Source organism: Pteropus vampyrus, unplaced genomic scaffold, assembly GCF_000151845.1.
Source record: "Pteropus vampyrus isolate Shadow unplaced genomic scaffold, Pvam_2.0 Scaffold81, whole genome shotgun sequence".
In the NCBI taxonomy this organism is placed as follows: Eukaryota; Metazoa; Chordata; class Mammalia; order Chiroptera; family Pteropodidae; genus Pteropus; species Pteropus vampyrus.
Genome location: NW_011888862.1, coordinates 3,755,488 through 3,775,389, shown reverse-complemented (window position 1 = coordinate 3,775,389; position 19,902 = coordinate 3,755,488). Strand labels below are relative to the sequence as shown.

At 38.6% G+C, this 19,902-nt stretch overlaps 1 protein-coding gene across 6 annotated transcripts in view; it reads right to left on the bottom strand.

Annotated features, from left to right (window-relative positions):
- The window catches only part of GLRA2 (glycine receptor alpha 2), a 194,564-nt gene that overhangs the window by 117,179 nt on the left and 57,483 nt on the right, over positions 1-19,902 (bottom strand). For 4 of the 6 annotated variants that reach the window (XM_011362953.2, XM_023532350.1, XM_023532349.1 and 1 more), the window contains 2 exons: positions 18,192-18,259; positions 10,015-10,238 (listed from right to left, as the gene is read on the bottom strand). In XM_011362953.2, coding sequence (XP_011361255.1) covers positions 10,015-10,238; positions 18,192-18,259 — 292 coding nt within the window. Of the gene's footprint in view, positions 1-10,014; positions 10,239-18,028; positions 18,097-18,191; positions 18,260-19,902 lie in introns of all 6 variants that reach the window. The other 2 variants (XM_011362956.1, XM_011362954.1) reach the window with 2 other exon arrangements.

The following is a 19,902-nucleotide window of genomic DNA, read 5'->3' as shown; positions in this document are numbered from 1 at the left end:
CCGCATCAAAACCCAAGACACCCACAAAAGGATCTTGATCCACGGAGAACAAAAGCCTAGTTTGGCTGGGCAGGCAAGAAATGAAAAATTTAAACTCATCTTCTGAAAGCCCTGTAATTAAATGACTGCTTTGAACTCATATGAGGAATAGGAAGGGTCCCGCTCATGCCAGCCCTATGCTGCTGACCTGGCCCCCCTGCAGGCATACGTGTGGCTGCACCTGGGATGGCTGCCCACGCAAGTAAAGGCTGAAAATGTCACGTGAGTAAATTGTTAAGACTTCCAGAAAGATCCCAATGTATGTCCTTGGCTCCAACTCCTTCCAATTCTTGGCTGCTACATATCATCAACTAATAGACATTTAGCTAAAGGTTCCCATGACTATTAAGGTGCAAATCTAGGGAGAGAATAGTGTTTCAAATACTGTTCAGTCATTTCCTCCTTTGTGTACTTGAGTTAGTAGAGTCTCTGATTCCCGATTAATATCCCCAAGAGCAGACTTTGATACTGAGAATGTCAAACAGAAGGGTGGTACTGGCTGGAAACAGGGCTCGGTACCTTGTGGCTATGGCATCAGATCTGAATTATTTTCTTCAACATTGTCTAGGGTCGAACCTAAACCCTAGGTTGGTCCTAAGCAGTACGCTTAACTCCGTCCTCTTAGTTAATTCCAAATAAGTATAAGACCTATTTTTCCCTGCTGCCCTTGGGATGCGGGAGAGATGAATGGCAACGCTGCCGGTTCATCAGCTGTCCCACTCCTCTCCCTTGACTGAAATGCCAGCGGCTGACTAGGAAGGTCCATGTTTACCAAACATTATAACAGCATCACAGAAAATACCCATATGCATTTAGCAGTACTAGCTGGGAAGGACAAAAATACGATATCTGCTCCCATCTGTGCCTGGTCCCTTTAGAAAATGTGCACACATATGGTTGGCCCGTGTTAATTAAGTCCAAATATGGATTGCATTCAACTTGGAACGCAGCTGATAAATCTGCAGCTAAAACTTTTCCAAGTGCTTTGATATTTCCTGAACGAAAATGTTTTGAAGGTGTTGAATAGGAGAGGGCTAAATTAACACCACCAGCAAGTGCTCAAATTACCAGAGATTCAAATAACCAGCATCGCCCACATTTTCATTACATTTTAAATTTCAAAGTCATTTCACATCTATTATGTATTTACATACAGACGGTCGTGAAGGTGAATTGTTATTAGCCTGCACATTAAAACAATGAGGATGGACTTCTCCATCCCATGCTCACTGTGTGTTTACAGTTATTTAACACTGGCATCGAAGCGACAAAAGAGAGAAAAGCCCCGTATAGCAATTTTCTTAACATTTTGTTTGAGATCATTTTACTTTCGGCAAAACAGAAAGAGAACAAGTACTTGTATACTACCACTGTGGTTTTTAGAAAACCAAAGTAACTTTGTGTCTGCCGACAGCCGAAGAGCAAGGTTGTGTTACTTTGCTGGTATTTTGCTGCAGTGAGAATTCTATTGTGGTAACTAGGGGAGAGTCGTTGGCTCTGTTTCTGGTGGCAAGGGTCGGAGAGAGCAGAGTCCCGGTCAGATACTAGGACGGTCCATCCTTGAGTAGATAACACTTCAAAACGAAGCACAGTTCCTCAGTCTACTCTTAACAAGCAGCTGAAGAGGTCAGACCCAAGCCTTTCTCTGAAAGAAGCTGCAACCATCACTTCTGTTATGAGCTACATGCCTCCCAAAGGGAGAAAACCCAAGGCAAAGCAACCCATCTGCTTGGGGCTAAGCCTGAAAGGGAAGCGAGGCCTGAGTGTACCAGGCACTGAGGAAGGAAATGCCTGTGTATGGATTAGGGAGAATAGGGAGAACTGTCTCTTCTCTTTCTTCCCTTTAACCCTACAGCCAAACCAGGGTGATTTCAACATTCACTGAATATGTAGTATGAATCGGAATGGAGAAAAACTGCAGATCAAAGCAAGGTCAAGTGCCTTCTCGTGGTCACTTAGTAAGATGGCATTTGAATCCAGTCTTCCCGCACCTCTGAACTGACATCTGCTGTACCCCCATAGCATTCTACCTGTAATCTCTTAGTTCACTTAGTGCTTCTTATCCTTCATGTAACTGCTTAAATTTAGCGGAATATCCTTACCGAAATGAAATATCAAATAAAACATTTGTTTTATTGTCCTTCGAAAGGAGTGATCAATCAGATATGGGATGGCCTTGCTCTGAGTGTGTGTCACGTGCGGAACATCACATAATTATATGTCCTTAATTGTCTTGAAATGACTGTCCACTGATAAATGTTGTACCCTATTCAGTGCAGATGTTGGTTTGCAATTTCAAATGCCACGAGCAAGGATAGACTTATTGGACAGACCGCTGAGCTTTGAGGGTCGACAGTTTTTTTCCCATTTAAAATGGAGCGCATTTCCTTTGGATTATGTGCTATGAGAATGTGCTAAAATAATTCGTGCATCTCATAAGAGCCGTGGTGATATTATGTGTGTTTATTTTGGGATTATAGCCACCCAGAGAGCCTTTCAAAAGCAGCACTCTGGACCAGGGAAGAGCCCATGTCAACATAAGCTGAGCAAGCTCATTGGGACCTCTGAACGTCCTTTGGCTTCTTGCCACAAGGAAACTCAGGTAACGAGTCATAGATTAGCCCTGCGACTCTGCCGGCTCTAATCTGCCTACATATCTAATTAATGATAGTTCTAGTCAGCCAGTTTTCTATAATTGTCTAAAAGTATATAAACACATAATTCATGAACATATTCTAAAATAATATCTCATGGATACTGCCGCTGGTCGAATCAGAGGGTACACATGACCCACTTTGCGATTGGGACATTTTTCAGTAGGGAGTTCAGTACTGAGTACTTGTCATCGTGTAAACTCTATGTTGAATGAAAGGCCGCCTCTTAAGCTACAGTTAATCCAGTCTTCCCTACCCTATTCCAAAATCAAGTTCTTCTCCTCAGGAGTTGGATATTCACTTTGGGAGAGCAATGTTCTAAGATCTAAAAGTAGTTAGTTAGACATCTTAACTTTAAGTCTCCTGTTACTGATTCCCAAGCCCTAAGGGGCATGAGGGACCCACTCTTATTTCCTCATCCTAAAGGAATTGTGTGGTTAGGGAAGGAGATCATTTAGAGTTATAGACTTAAAATGTGGTATAGCTAGACGTAGCCTCAGACTGTGTCTAATCTCCTGGTTCAGTCTCATTTTATAGATAAGGAAGCTGAGACTCAGAATGATAAACTCATGGGGTTAGAGAGGCTGTTCTTTAAAGCCGAAGGGTACAGTAAGTGATGGAGGGACATATGGTCCTCCCGATGCCCTTGAGCTACCTTCTTGGTATTCTGTTCTTTGCACTATTGCTTCTAGAGCGAACTCTGATGGATGTTAATGCAGTGGGAAGTTACCAGGAGGAAGACCTGCTGGTCGCTACTGCTAGTCCGATAAGGTGAACAGTCAAGGACAGGTGGTCATGCCAGCTGCCATTATTTCTTTGCAGTTTCCTTTATTCCTGCAACAAGGGTAAGATCCTGACTCTCTTGCTTTTGAACCAATATTATGCCCTTGAGTGTATGTGTATTTCCGAACCCAATCAGGAGCTCAACAGAGCTTTTCATCACTTTAAGAGAGTCCGTCGTGTACAGAACACACTTTCTAGACTTTAATACTTTTAACCCTCAGCCACACGTTTTTTGAAAACCACTCTCCAAAAATACCCCCTCCGCACCACTTAGCTCAGTTCTTGCTGAATCCAGCAGCGTGTGTGCATGCCAGCACCTCCCACCCTCCCAATCGTGCTTGCCTCTAGGAAGAGTGGAATCGTTGTGGTTTCCATGGCATTTCCTAGCACTTCTCTGAAGCTTCACTGTTTAATTCTGATGTGGGTGCTTATGTTACAGTCATTAATTACTGCATTAAATCAAGTCACAAAACTAATGAGGATTTGGACACAGAGATGGAAAATGAGAATGTAATTTTGCCTGGATTATAGGATATAAAGATAAACATGGTCCAAATAAGCACAGAGAGAAGAAATCACAGCTTTTCATAGTTGCTTTCTAACAGAAATATGGGCTTATGTGTCTCATCAAAACCGAGAGTAAGATAATCAAAGTATCACCATTGGTAATGTTTAGGCAGGGCTTCGTCCACTGTGCATTTTATTTTTGGCTGTAACATCTAAATAGAGAATGTGCTCTTTTCCTATGCCATAAAAATCATTCTATAACTAAAGTTAGAATCTTTTGAAGTTCTCGCATCAGGCCTTAGGCTGAGTCAAGGATGGGAGGCCGTGTGAGAAAAGTTGGCCTTTCATGTGCACGGGTGCGGTGAGCCTTAGACAGGGTCATTTGGAGAGCACTGTTGGATGTCTGTCATTAGCAGGAGAAGCCATGCCAATCCCTGCGAGTTCTCTATTACAACCTAAGTACTACTGGGAGGGCAGAGCACTGAATCATCAACACCTGGAATGATGAATGGACTCCAAAAGGATTTGCAAGCAGATCACCCCCAAATGCTGTAAAGGACTAAGTGTCAGGTCAGATACAGTTTAATGATGAGGGGAGCAGAGACCTTGGTGATATCAGGTGCCGTTGCGGAGGGACAGTCCCGTAAATATTTATGGTTTGGAGGACTCTCTGCAGTTGGAGGGTGGCATAAGGCCCTCTGGTCATTCAAATAAGAGGACACTGAAGGCAAACAATATTTTCTTACTAACTTGGCTACAGACATACCCATTCTGGAGGCATGCAATAAACCCTGAAGCAGTTGTTAACATTTGGAAGGTCATAGCTTCCTTGAGAAAGATAGGACCTTTTCCTCTAAACAAGCAAAAAAGAGTTTAAATTGCGTAATGCATAAAAGATGCATATACTTTTAGGGGGACTCAAGGACCCCTGGAGTTTGCACCTAGCCCTCAGATTAAGCACCCCTCAAGTAGTGGCTCAGTCCCATTCTTAATGTCTGGAGTTTGTAAGGATCTATCTCGGTCAGTTTATTCTTTGTCTTAAGAGTCTAGAACAGAAAGTACAGCCACTAAATTACAAGAAAATACCAAGGGGCCCTAAAGTAAACGGCAGTACCACTTTCGACTATCTATATATTATATTCTACCAATACTCTTAACAAAATCATCTCTTTTTCAAAGCTGAGGAAATAGAGGTTCAGAGAGCTGATAAATTTTCCTAGGTCACGCAGCTAGTCCTGAGGCCAGAGACTCAAGCCCAAGGGTGTTTGACTTTAAAACACATGCCTACTATGATGTCAGAAGTAACCAGGACAACACTGACCATCATAAGATTCAGAGTCTGGGCCCCAACTGTACAGCAAGCTGAAAACTGTGAGACGAAGACCACCTTGGCGCTGACGTGGAGCACACGGTAACATGAAATCAGCAGCACAGTGTTGGTGACCAAACATACATCCACTGCCTCCGATGGGACAAAAAACAGTGATGTAATCCTTAACATCCTTCCTTAAATGGTAGCCATTTTGTTTGTCACATTACATGGAGGAAAAAGTGACTAAGTTGTAGCAAATGTGATTTAAGCTACGTAGGGAAGAATTTCTGTGCCATGTTACTCATATTATTAATATTGGCTCCAAAGAGAGAACTTTAAAATTTCCTTCTCTGAACATCTTTAAAAATAGAATGACTTTTCAACAGGTTGCCTGAAGGTAGGGAGTTGACTTAATGATTCTCTTTAGCCCTTTGATGCCTGGAAGAGTAAAAATTTTCAGATAATAGATATGCTATGTAAGCTACATGTGCTATATAAAACTATCAAGTAGATCTTCCTATTTAAAAGTCAGTTGTTGTACCTAATTTAAACAATCTTTTCAGACATTTGTAAAATTTGAGGATACTTTATGTGCTCATCTTAAATCGTACCTCTTTCCTCCGATAGCCTTTAACAAATGAGTCTCAAAAAGGTTGGTTCGAAAACAGCGTGTTTTCGGATTTGTATTTGTTTTTGTCTTTGGACTTGAGTTGAAGTAAATGAAGAATGAAAGTGGGGTAGGAGACGATAGCACTGTAATAGAAGTCAAGAGCTCTGCTTCTTGTCTTACCTTTCCTTTATATGGGCTCCATTATTTTAGCTCTCCTAATTTCTGAAAGAAGCCACTTCCTCACCAGTAAAACAAGGGCATTAGATTACATATTTTTCAAGGCAATACCTTCAAATTAAAAAAAAAAAAACAATCTTACGCTTCTATAAAAAGTCAGAATTCTGACAGAAAATTCTAAGAAGGCATGGGAAGTAAAGGAAGAAAAAACAAATATTAGCAAATATTTGTCACATGGACACATGAGACAAGCTACTTCTTGCCAAAAACGCTCACCTTCTCTTTTTTCTTTCATATTGCACCATATGTCAAGATGCCCCGACTTCTACTGCAGTTTATTATTTTCAATTCAGATGTTGTTTGAGTAATAACACGTACAAAACTCAAGGCTCACCTCATTATACCACTGTGGATTCAAGCCTTTTAAAGTAACAGGAATTTAGAATTTAGAATTTAAAGTAACGGGAATTTAGAATTTAGAATTTGTACAAAGCAACATTGTGTCCTTGTTTACACTTTCGCCAGAGATGATCAATACTTAATGGGGTGGGTCAACAAAAAAAACTTTAAAAAAGAGTAGGATCAAACATGTTAGGGAAGTGAATATTAAGGAAGAAATCACAAGGGGTATGGGCAGTAATAGATTGGATACATTTTCATCAACAAAGACTGTCCTGTGTCACTGGATAGAAAATTTTTAACTGAGCCAAGACCTTTGGTTACTATTTGAAAGATTCGTTTGAATTTTACACAGTACCCCAAGTTTGAATTTTCAAGACACTTATGGAATTCTGGTCTACCGTCCCCTCTTTTCTTAAACCCCTGCCTTTTGGGAAACATATATAAAATCTTGGGAAGTGTGTTCTTGCTGGTTACGAAGTCAGTGGACTGCACAGTTCTCTTTGTGTTTTGTTTTGCCATCAAAGCCTTGGGCTTCGGTTTCCACGCAGAGCTAGTTCTCCCTCTGCTCCTACAAAGCTAGAATGCATGGCATTGTTACTGGATGGAATGCCATCACCCATTCGCTTTAGGTTTCAGGAAAAAGCAAACATAAAACATCGCGACAGAACATTTTTTTTAAACGTGGACTACTGTTTAAGTAGTTATTTAAATGCGAGGATGGAAATAATTCATGATTTTATCTTTGGTACCGCTGTTATTTCCCCTCCTTGTATCTTTCCTCACTCCCTTTGTTCTATTTGATTTCTCCTCTCAGGCATCCAACATGCTAGTTCTCACTATTATTCATGGATATCAAACGTACTATCAGAAAGACATTTTCATATCATTTTTTTTACAGCTCAGTATGAATTGAGGCCAACGGGTTTCCTCTCCCAGGGGTATTTGTATTGTAAACCTGGAAGCAGAGAGAGTCCTTCGCAGTGGAACGTCAGAAGGGCCTTCCCAGCACTTTTCAGATGCCAGAAACTGTAGCCCTCTTTGCCTTAAACTTGAGTTCGGGAAATATTCGCTCTAATCACTCACTGTCCTCTAGTTAAATTGAGTCTAGTGACTCAAGTAAGTAGAAGGGTGGGTGCCAACCCCCAAATTCTAACAATATTCAAAGAACAATTCATTTACAAAGTTAGAGCTACTTTTCTTTTCCTTCTGTATTTATTCCTACTATTTAATTTATCTTATGTGTACCTTCCTCGCTAGACTGGAGCCCTTCCAGGACGGGTGCCACGTGTTACTCAGCTCTGGATCTCTAGGCCCGGCACAGTGCCTGGCCCATTGAAAACCCATCCAGACAAGTAATTCGATTTCTGCAATTCAAACATGCCAAGAGCTGTGTCTCCCTCAAATGACATGCCTGGTTGTCCTATACCAAGGGTCTTTCCTCTAAATTCATAGAACACCCACAGTGAAGGAAAGCTAAACCAGCCTGCCACAGGACAAACTCCACTCAATCCAAAACAGTTGTTATGGTGTTTCAGAGCCTGTAATATGCTACACTCGTTACCCGAAATAGAAGAATTGCCTCTGCATCTAGATCTGGGGAGCATTATATTCCTCGTGGTTCTAGAATGAAAACGCCTTCATAGAACAGAAGAAAAAAAAAACTGATTTTGTTTCAGCAGTGCAAGATGCCAGGTATTTACTGGAGCAAATGCCACCCAAAGCCCAGAGGGTTAGTTGGAGCAGCTGATGCCCGTGCTGCTTTTTATAACTCTCCATCCCTGTACCACGCTCTACATATGTCCTGTTTCATCAGGTCACACATCAACTTAGGTTGCATCCAATACTGCATCTTACACCAAACGCATCACCATGTGAAATATTCTGCGTTTTCTTAAAAATTATTATAAAAAGTAAAGTTCCTTGAAAATAAAGTAGGGGGATTTTCTGGTTCTTTGTGCAAGCAGTGACTCTGCTACTTTTTACAAATGCGGACCCTCTTTTGTTCTATAAGACATAGAATAGGGGCTGCCAGCCATCAGTGAGCTGTGAAATTACCAGGTTAAGAATGGAATATGCAGTCCAGACCAAATTGTATTTAGGGTTGTGAAATGAGGTTTTAATGATGGTGAGACTGCAAACTTGTGAAAATTATTCACAAGGACACTAGCTACTTTTTTGGGGGGAGGAGAAAGGTAATAAAATTGTAGAGAAAGGGGGAATTTTGTAATCTTTAAAATATCAGTATTTATTCAATATATTAGATATCTCTCATATGTGATACACTGTCATGGCCTTTTGGGAGGGATTACAAAAGATGCAAAATCCAAATATCTTGGCTTTAAAGAGCTTTCTAAATTAAAAAAAAAAAGTATTAACTTTAAAATTCAGACAGCATCATTTCATTTATTGAGCACATACTCTGTGTCATGTATCGTGGCTAGTACTTTTATGTACTCTATATCAGGGGTCAGCAAACACTGGCCAATGGGCCGAATTTAGTCTACTGCCTGTAAATAAAGTTTTATTGAAATTGAGGCACACCCAGTCATTTTGAGCATTGCTTATGGCTACTTTCGTGCTACAGTGGCAGAGTTGAGTAGTTGAAACAGTGTTGAGACAGTCTGGCCTGAGAAACTAAAATATTTACTATCTGGCCCCTTACAGAAAATATTTGCTCACCTCTGCTCTATATCATTCAGTCTCACAAGAATACTGAGATAAATGTGGTGTTTCCGATTCTAAAGTAAAATAACCGAAGGTTATAGGTTATGTAACCGAGTTAAGTGGCAAAGCTTGGATTTGATTTTAGATTTGTCTGATTCCAAAGATCCATGTTCTAATGCTATATCCATGTACAGAAATAGCCAAGAAATGAGGTAGGAAGAAATGAGAGCCTTACAGATTCACAGAGAAACCGTTACTAGAATTTAAACAAGATTATTTTGAGCGTGGAGTGATAAAGATTCTAGAGAAGATCATATTTGAACATAAAAGTAAAAGCGGATCTCAGGAATTGTCTATCCCAAGCTCAAGCCCAAGAAAAGATCAGAGATTAAGTTCACATGTTTAGTTAGAGGCAGATATGGGATTAGAACCAGTTTTCCACTAACCTAGCCCAAATGATGCTGTCAGTGACCATGCCGAGGCATTGAAATTTGTGTGTGCGGGGAGGAGAGTTGCCTAAATGTTATAGAATGGCAGAATAGTTTGAAATGAGAATTTGTACATTATGCTCAATGGTAATTGAACTGAAGGGCCCTTCCTTTACTGAATCAATCAAAAACATATGTGTGCAGGTATTTACACAACACCATCACCCATGCACCATCCTACCAAATGTATTTTTGTTATAGAGAATCACACTTCTGAGGCCATGGATTCTCTGGCACTCTCACCAACTGTAAGATTCAAATGATAAACAAGAGACCACGAAAGCCAAATGTTCCTATACATCTTGCCATGCAGAACCAGGCAACACTAGGCCAGGAGAAAAATGGAAAAGTGAACAGGAACAGCCAAAGGAAGCTTACCTGATACTGTAGAGAACTTTGCCATTTTTTGAAATCCGAAGCAATTTGTTGTCGGTAGTGACATCGTGGAAGTTGGCACCCTTCTCATTGGCAAAGAACAAATCTGGTTTCCAAATGGAGTCCAACATCGATGGGTCCAGGTCCAGGGAATCGTCAGGGTATTCGCTATATGCCAGCCGTGAATCATTCCACTGTTGTCTCAGAAAAATGTTCACTCGGTAATCCTACAGAAATGTCATGCATAAGACTTACTTATTGTGCATTCTGGCCCAAGAAGCCCAGTTGCATCCCCCCTCACTCTTCTCCCTGATGTGGTGCAGTACTGTTGTCTGAGTAAACCAGGCTGTATATATCTTGGTCAAAAATAAACCACTCAGTTCTAGGAGCAGAAACAGAGGGAAAAAAGGAAGAAGACTCGACCAAACCAGAATACTAATCGAACAGGTTTACTTGTTTAAATTATTTTCATGTTTAAATTATTCATTCTGGAAGGAAATAATACTAACTCAAGCCGATTTTGTTCTAGAAAAAGATAACGATGAATACAGAAGTCAGTCTGTGATGGTGGATTGTCAAATAGAACTGATTCATTTTCCAAATGAGAAATGACATGATCTCTTTTCTAATTCTGCTCAGACATTCTGGGCAGTAGAAAACTCACTCTATACTTTTGGTAGTGAAAATCTTATAAAACTCTGACATGATGGGACAATATTTTTTTAAATTTATCAACATAAATGTTAAATCCTTTATGTTGCCAAAATAATTCCCTCACAGCTACTTTTAAAATTCCTACATATTTCATCAGTTCTCTGAATGGGTTGTATCTATAGTAGTTGACCTAATGCTTCATCGAAACAGAGGTCTTTTTCATGTTCTTGTAATCTGAGCTCATTCTGACGAAGGTGTTTCTCGCCGTGGGAGCCTCAGGTACACCCTGTCATTTCCACTTGGTCTGATAATTTTCTTCTGTGCTAATGAATCTGCTTGGGGTAGTGACTGCTTTTCTGGGGATTTCTGCTCAAAGGTCTTTAGGTTCATGGAAGCTTGTTAGTTCACTTGATAGAGTGGACTCCAACAGAGGCTTAAACGGTGTTCCCTAAAGGGGAGGGACTGTGGTTCAGAGATAATAGTTGTCCCTTCCTACCACCTGTTGTCACTTGGGGTGATATATACTCATTTCTTCTTAACCTCTTTCCTTTACCTTTTTTCATCTTCATTTGATCCATTTCCATATCTTTGGCACTTGGTTTTTTGTTCTTTTTTTCTTTTCTTTTATTGTTGCTTAACTTGTCCTAGTTTGCCTGAGAACTACCTAGTTTTAGCCCCCAAAGTTCCACGTTCAGGGAACACACTCAGTCCCTGGCAGTTAAAAAGATCAGGGTGTATGGAAAAAAGTTTCAGCCCAGTTCCTTCTACCTACTACTAAACTATCCAGATTCCCACGAATTCTTTTCAAATACAGCCATCCTGATGATCAGGCTCATAGCGTGTTTTGAAAGTGGCAACTCTTAGAGTGCTCAATATAGTAGGCCTGAAGAATGCTAATAATCAAATAGTTACTAATTTCTGAAAATCAGTCATCAAAACCCAGCTTGTTTGGAAAGGCTGAAATAAATAAATAAATAAATAAATATGTGTGTATATATATATGTGTGTGTGTATATATATATAAATTTTCTCTGTTGTACATCATAAGAACTTTCTGACTTGGAAAATTTTATGAGCTGATTTTTATTTGGGATTATACCGGGCCTGCACAGCTAATTCTAAGACGTAAGAGGGCGCTGTTGAGTCCAACTGCGCTTCCATCCCATCCTCTGTGTTCACTGGGTCACCCCTGCCCCATGAGTGAACCAAGGGAATGCAGAACCTCAAAGTTCTCCCCATCATGAATTTTAGAGTTGTCCAAAGAGACCAGAAGGTTGTAACTGGAAAGAGGTGACAAGGTCTGTGTTTCATTGGCACCGGGAGTTACTGAAAGCTTTGGAGTTTTGTGTGAGAAAGGAATGGAATGTGTGATTTGTGGAAAAATCAAAAAAAGGGGGGGGCTATCGAAAATATAATCAATATAAGTATAAACTGGATATATCAACTGCGAGATTTTCTTAGAGTTTCCTGATGGGGGAAAAATGCAGCTTCTCCAATTTGACACCCAGTCCTTTTATTTCCCTTAAAGTGAGAACCAGTTATCCGTCACACATTTTGGTGTGTGAGGTCTATGAGCTTGTTTCAATCGGAAATAGAGAAGAGGACCTTGTCCCTTAGCCAATTCTGGAGGCAGAGAAACTCTTAAGTACGGGATGTAATAATAGCTGGAAATAACACAGGCGAATGGGTTAAATATCGTAGGCCATGGGGAGGAAAACAAGCCCCTCCCCCCAAGTAATCATAGGATGGGAGAGGCCTTGAGAAGCCAGAGTATCTGGCAGCAGAATCACCAAGAGAACATCGCTGCAATCCTCCCTTGAGCCTGGGAATGATTTAAAGATACATATTGAGAGATTCTAGAGAATATTACATTAGTGGCATACAATATGAAAACATTGACCTTTAAAAAAATCTCAGTATAAATTTTCCCAGTTAATGTATATCTTTTTAACAAGTCTTTCCCATGAGTATTTTCCAATGTTTCCTGGTTTTCTATTTTGAATTTTATACAGAGAGATAATAAAACAGATTTTCGCAGTATTAGAACTTTAAAAAGATCACTGAATCTATCATATCGTAATAGAACCATTAAATGTTTAACAGTTAATTGAAAATAAATTAATCCTATTTGTAAACAAGGATAAGTAGAAAACTAAGGAGAAAATATATTTTATAAAAAATGGCAGCAATTATATGAAATAAGGTCTTTATTAGATCTCTTGGAATTATTTTCTGTAATATGTAGGAATTAAAATTTTTCATAATGTTGGTTATGATGATATACACGATTCTAAAATAATTAAGAAAACCTTAAAACCTATTAGAATAGAAAGGGACACCCAAGGATCTATAGAAGTAGATAGCCAAAGAAAAGATTTTCTGAGGCTATGCCTCTGTGCTTTTTTCCAGTTCTCTATTTTCAATGAAGGGTAGAAATTTCACATGTGTGATTTATCTATTCATCATCTCTTTATTTACAAATATGTTTATCTTCTAATGATATTCCAAACCACAGAAGATAGTTATATCGTTCTGTAGTTTTTCTTTGTCTTAATTTTTGCTTCTAGATTTAATGAATTATTAAAGGGGAAGTAAATATTATTGAGAGACATGCTTAAATGGAGACTGGATTTTCTTTTACATTGTCTCCTCTCTCCAGAGACAGATTCTACTTCAAATAAATATTTCCTTGTATCAAGATTTGTTTTTCTATAAGTGACTATCTGGGTATTGGATTAGATAATGGAAGCATTCAACTATATACGTATACACACATACACACACATCTTATTTTTTCAAAACCTATGTGTAAGTCATACAATCTTTATTATATTGTTAACACAGGTTATACAAGTGCCTACATCACATACTATTATTACTTCATATAAAATTTAGAATTTCTAAAGTTTCACTTTTTCTGGTATCTTCTAATACTATGTTGATGCCACAAAGATTGTTTCCTTAAATTGAACGATTTTGGAACTATTATATTTAGTCTGACATTCGTACATAGAGAGTTCCACTCTGCCTCATACATATTCTTATTAAACCTTACTATTACTCTCATTATTTTTATACGTATATATTTTTAAATCCAATTAGATTATAAAATTATCAAAGACAAGGGAATGCTTTGTTGGTTCCCCACCGTGCCTATGTGGCACTTTGGTTTTAACCTCTGGTTACACAGCAGTACAGTTTTCATCTTTAGTCTGTGCCAGCTTTGATACAGGAAGTTAGCCTTGAATTTGAAATTATGGGGAGGCAGTTACTTTATGATGAATTCCGGCTTTAACATTGCATTGTTAATTTAGAGACCAAGGTCACCTTATATCTCAGTTTAACAAAATGCCAGGCTTGTGGTAGATCCTTGGTTCTTCCGTTCAAAGTCAGAACTAAGAAATGTAGCTACCTGGTATTCCTGATAAGTTAGCATCTCCTTATGAGTTGCTTATGCAGCTGCAGAATGAAAGGGAGCCCATAGTGTCATTTCAGCAGTTACAGACAGCATGTATTCTTACAAGGAGCTGTCTACCTCTTATCCAGTTCCTCAGGAGTGTGATTTCAGATCAGAGATGAAACAGCTCTTCACTCTGCAGCGGTAACCGGCAGAGCATGTGGAATTTATCTTTTGGGGCTGAGTTTGGGGAGCCGGAATCATGTTCTAGGGATGTTTGCTCAGTGGTCAAATTTCGTACACTTTCAGCTCTTGCTCCTCCCCTCCCCCAAATCTCTTAAATGAGGAGGGTGTCAGGATCTGGCGCTTTAGCGTGGGTAGTGTTCCAGCACTCACAGGTCCAAATCACACTCTATCCACCCACATACTTCTAAGAGTCATTAGGAAGCTTTGAGGAGACTCTTCTCCATTTTCTGCTGGCCCAGCCCTGGGGAGAACTGCATGCAGACGGCATGCAAATACTCTTGACTTTACTGACATTAATATTCCCAAACTATGCCTTTAAATCAGGAAAGAGGGGGTTGCAAATACACTCATTCTTTAAATTCATTTGCCATCAGCAGCTAAAGAAAAGCAGGAAAGAAAAGGAAATGGTAAACTGACATTCTAAAAACAATATATAAGCTGTCTCATTATATATTTCTTCCTACTCTTTTGGAACCACAAAAAAAAAAACAACTGCTGAATACTCTTAATACAAGGTCAGTTAGCAATGATCTTCAACAGATCCCTGACTCTTAATGAACAAAAGTGTATTTTGGAATAATGTATATCATCATAATGATCCATAAAATTATTTCTTAGAATAACACAAATCTGTTTTCGTGTGAGCACATATCTTCAACATTCACAAAGCAAAGGAGTTCGAGGTCGTATCGGGTCTCTAAGTGAGCCTATACTTTGCGGGCAGGTAGTACCAACAATAATTTTGTGAGATTTCATCAAACGTAAGAGGGGCAGACTGGATAGCACCCAAGGAAAGCCATGTTGAGTTCTTAAAACAGATCATCATTGCCTGTTATTTAGAAACAAACAAAACAAACACCCAAACTGAAGTCTCCAAGAATGCTATCGGTGTCATGGGATAAGAATGGGACATGAGAGAAGACAGGAAAATCATGTGTAGAAACCGAGAGTTCTGAGATATTCTTGGAAAAATTCATTCTAGAAAATGTAGAGAAATCCAAACTGTTATACCCCCAAAATAGTACTAATCAACATTCTCAGTGAGTGCGTACATTCCTGTGCACGAAAGTCAAGGTTCTGATGTTTGGACTCCTCCGAGAGGCAGTTCAGGAAGCATCTCTTTCTGTTTAACTTTTTTTGACCAATTTTTTTTTTTGAGTCAAATTTTATGAAACTGTGGGTAAATTCATGGATGGTAGAATTTCAGGGTTTTGATAAAGGAAGCTTGGGCTGTGATGACACTGTGTTTGTGTCAGGTAGATCCCCAGGCAGGGCCTTGGGGATCTGGGAAGATAAGACCCTTTCGAGGTGGAGTAATTCTCATGTTCTTATGAGCATCGGAGTATTTAAATATCGATGCCTCAGATCTGGGGTTGGCAACCTATGACCTGAGGGCCAAATTTGGCCACAGCATGATTTTGTAAGTAGTTTGTTTGTTTGTTTTTATACAGCCACACCTATTTGCTTACTATTGTTTATGGCTGCTTTTATGCCAAAAGGGCAGAATTGAGTAGTTGTGACAGACACTGTCTGAACTTCAAAGTCTTAAGTATTCACAGTCTGTCCTTCTAGAGAAAAAAATTTGCCAGTCCCTGCCCTACGTGGCACGAGGATTTATTCTTTGATTTAAGCATGATAGTGTTTTAAAAAATATTTTTTTAGTTTTATAGAAAAGTCATAATTAAAGACACTTAAAAGCCAGATGCAGTTTGTCATTACATCAAAAGCTAAAAAATAAAAGAAGCATAATATGCAATACTCTTCTGACCATGCAATTCAGTATATCTCATACAACAGAATTGACAGGTCATTGATATTACACTTGAGCAATGATTTCCAAATTTTCTCATAGAAAACATGACAAAGGACACCTTAATAATTGACCATGGAAGCACCTAAGCAGCCCATTTATTAAACACCTTGAGTAGCTGTTAAAGACATAGGAAAACAAGAATAGCTATAATTTCCACGTTCATCTCCTTAAATATTAAGCTTTTTTTGCATTAATGAACATCGAAAAGGTGTACATTTACATTTTTGATTGAGGGTAAAATGCAATGAGGAGATTTAATTAAAGCAACTTAGTAGTCTAATTAATGCAATCAGCGTTAGGTCGTGCAATTATTGTCATTGAATGCCATTGTGTAAAGCTGGTGACAGTGATTTGGGCTACTGGAAGATTTGCCCCTCTGTTATTGGGATAAAACCAAGAGGGGAGAGACAGCTACTGAGTGCCAAGCCTAGAGTTAGATTGTTCTTTCCATATTCAGTTTTTCTTATGAATTATTTAATAACCCTATCAAAACTATCTTATTTGGATAAAATTGTTAATGCACTACATCCTGTCAGAGCCCCAGAAGTCTCATTTCTGGACAGCGCTGTGTCACAGTAATATTAAAATGCGTAGTAGGTTTGCATTATATCTAATTTTGTCAGTGGAAGGGAGTGATAAAAGGTAAATTATTTCTAGCGTGAAGGGCACCAGAAAGATCAGTAATTTGTTAAACATGATCCTAGTAGCCGAAAAGAGAAAATTCATAAAAGCAGGAGAACACTCTTTTTTACTCGTCAATGGCATTATGCTCATTATTTCACTTCTCGAGTGTTTCTAGGACATCAGCAATCACAGTACTTGCTCAAGCTCAACTATATTTTCTTTCGACCTCATCTAATAATATGGCTATATACTTTACATAGTAATGAAAATTAAAGCCAATCAATTGACTTAGGACTTAAAATAAATTGTATGGGGACTAAAAACCAAAACAAAACAAAAACAAACTCATAGAAACAGCGACCAAATGGATGGTTACCAGAAGGGAAAGGGATTGAAGGGGGAATATAATCAATAATTTTGTGATAAATATACGTAGTGACAGATGATTACTAGAATTAACGGGGGTGATAACATTGTAAGGTGTAAAAGTGTCAAATCACTATATCGTACACATGAAATTAATGTAACCAATTTAGGATTTTTTTTTTTTTACCAAATACATCTAAATAAAAAATGCAATTGCCACACTATATTCTAGCACTGTAAGGCTACTGATCTAATAGGCTGTGCCACAGGCAAAATTATACCATGACACTTATGAAAAATCTTGGTCAATTTTATAGTACCTAAAATCTTGTTCAAGTACATGAAACATGTTTGCACGTACGTTATGATGAGCTTTTAATATTTTTATGTTTTTTAAGCCATGCATGTGATGTAATTGCTATGGACTTGGAACTACTTTTTATTGCCAACAAAATTGCATGTGTGTATTTATTGTAAAGTCAGCCCCCTTGGCATGTATCTTAAATGTTGCATATCCAAGGCTTAACTATGTTAAAAGTTCCATTATATGAAAAAGACTGGCTATAAAAAAATATCTCCCAAACTTTGAAATTTATATTTCTGCAACATTGGAGATATTTAAATACTTAAATATCCTTAACTATATATACCATGCTCATTACTGATAATTCTACCTAAATCTAACCAATCAAGTGTTTTCAAAATTTCTCTGGCATGATAGATAAGACTATTGAATTTTAACTCATGAACATTTGACTAATGACTTTTAAAAGTGAAAGAGTATAAGCAATTGCTTTCTAGAGGTGAGTGGGCTTGGAAATTGGCACTCAGTAAATGTCCTTCAAATATGCAATGGTGCTCTTCAGTCTCACATCCCATTCCTTCACACCATGGCTTCAATGCTCAGTCCCACTCACCATTGTAGTTTCTGCTATTGACCCAAAGCTGTTGATAAATATGTTGCAGGTAACCTTTACAGGAGGCCCTGCAAGTTGAACAATAAATAGAAAATTTGACAGGTTGTGTTCATGGCATAATCAAGTCACGTTTTTCTCTTGCCAGTGGCACTGTAGCACTTACCATGGTGGTTTCTGTGACTGATCCAAAACTGTTGATAAAAATATTGCAAGTAACGTTTACTGGAGGACCTGCAGAATGCAATAAGAATATTGCAATAGACATTGAAGCAAAAATACAGCCTCATCCACATCTGTGCAAATGACTAGAGATGAAAACAAAATTAAAATGAGATTGCGAAATTAAAGTGAGATTGCAAAAAACAAAAACGTTTTACCCTGAGGTTTATAGTGATATCATCCCTACCAGTATTTTGAATGCCAGTTAAGCAATGATAACTATTACCCTGAAGAATTTTGGATTTGGAATACATAAGCTGAAGACCGTTACACTGAATTCACTGTCAGTAGTTGCTATCATAACGGCTTTATGGGTGGGTGACTTTCCTTGACCTTCGGCTCAGGAACATGATAGACATCAACAGTGGGCACCGCATGGTGATGAAATAGCTTGGGTCATGAGTTTAAATGGCATTGCATTTTGAACTGTGAAGGGTCAGGAACATTCACCTCCTTTTGCATGACACCCTTTAAAAAATCAGTAGGTCTAGTTTGATTCTCTTGATACCTCTGAATTTACCCCATTCCTTCTATAATCCTTTGAACCCCAATGAAAAATGATGTACAGAAATACAAAAACAAAGAAAATAAGCTCATTTTAAGAAATAAACACAGAAATGTCACTTAATGTCCAAATTGTTGTCTCGATTTAAATATAGCGTACAGCGAGGGTTATTAATACTAGATATGCTTTGAGTAAATAACTTATTTTTTTTTCCAGAGACCCAGGGACTAGCTCTCTTTTCCTCTTGCCCTTTGACTGCCATCCAAGCACTCATCAGGCCAAACGCTGCTTAGCTTCAGGGATCAGATGAGATCAGGTGTGTTCAAGGGGTATGGCCACAGACACTTTGCTCCTTGACAATAGATAAATCACTCTGATGATTTCTGGTTTCATGTTTTCCTAGGGAATATGTTTATTGCCCTCGTGTAGTTTCCCCTTAATGCTTTCTGAGATAAGAACATACTGCCACGAACCATATATTCACTCAACTGCTTTCCCCTTTGGAAATCTGTCTCTCTTCACTCAGTGGAGGCTCAGCAACCGGGTACAAGCTACAGTCAATTGGTTCTGTGCCCACCAAACCTCAAAGGCTGGTGGCAAAACATAGCTGTGGTGGGTACTTGAGCATCATGTCTTTAAACTGTATAAGTCCACGCTGGGTTCTCAAAATAAGGAAAGGAAACTTGATTAAACATCTAAATTAAATCCCCAGGAAGGACTTTTGGTATAAGAAGGAATAAGGAGTTTTGGTAAAAGATATTTTAAGCTCTTTTTAATATAAATAACTTTTCTGTATTTAATGAAAGAATAAATGTGTTTATTAAAAAAAAAATGTTTGCAGACATGGAATTACAGGCACCACTGTATTACCAAACACTTTTCAGCCACGAAGTCTTGTGGTTCATCCCCTCCCTTATTTCAGCATCTGCCAAGATGACTTCTCCATGGTCACTTCCTACTCTGCTTGATTCTGTTTCTCTTTTTTCATTACTCAAAACAAAACAAAACAAAAACGAGTCTTTTTCTTGGCCATAAAATTCTGTTCTCTAACAAATATACTTTTTCTGCTTCTAAGAAATGAATTAGACAAGGTAGAGGCAAGTCATGAGAAATCGTGTGTTTGCTTTATTTTGTCCTTTTTACAATGAAA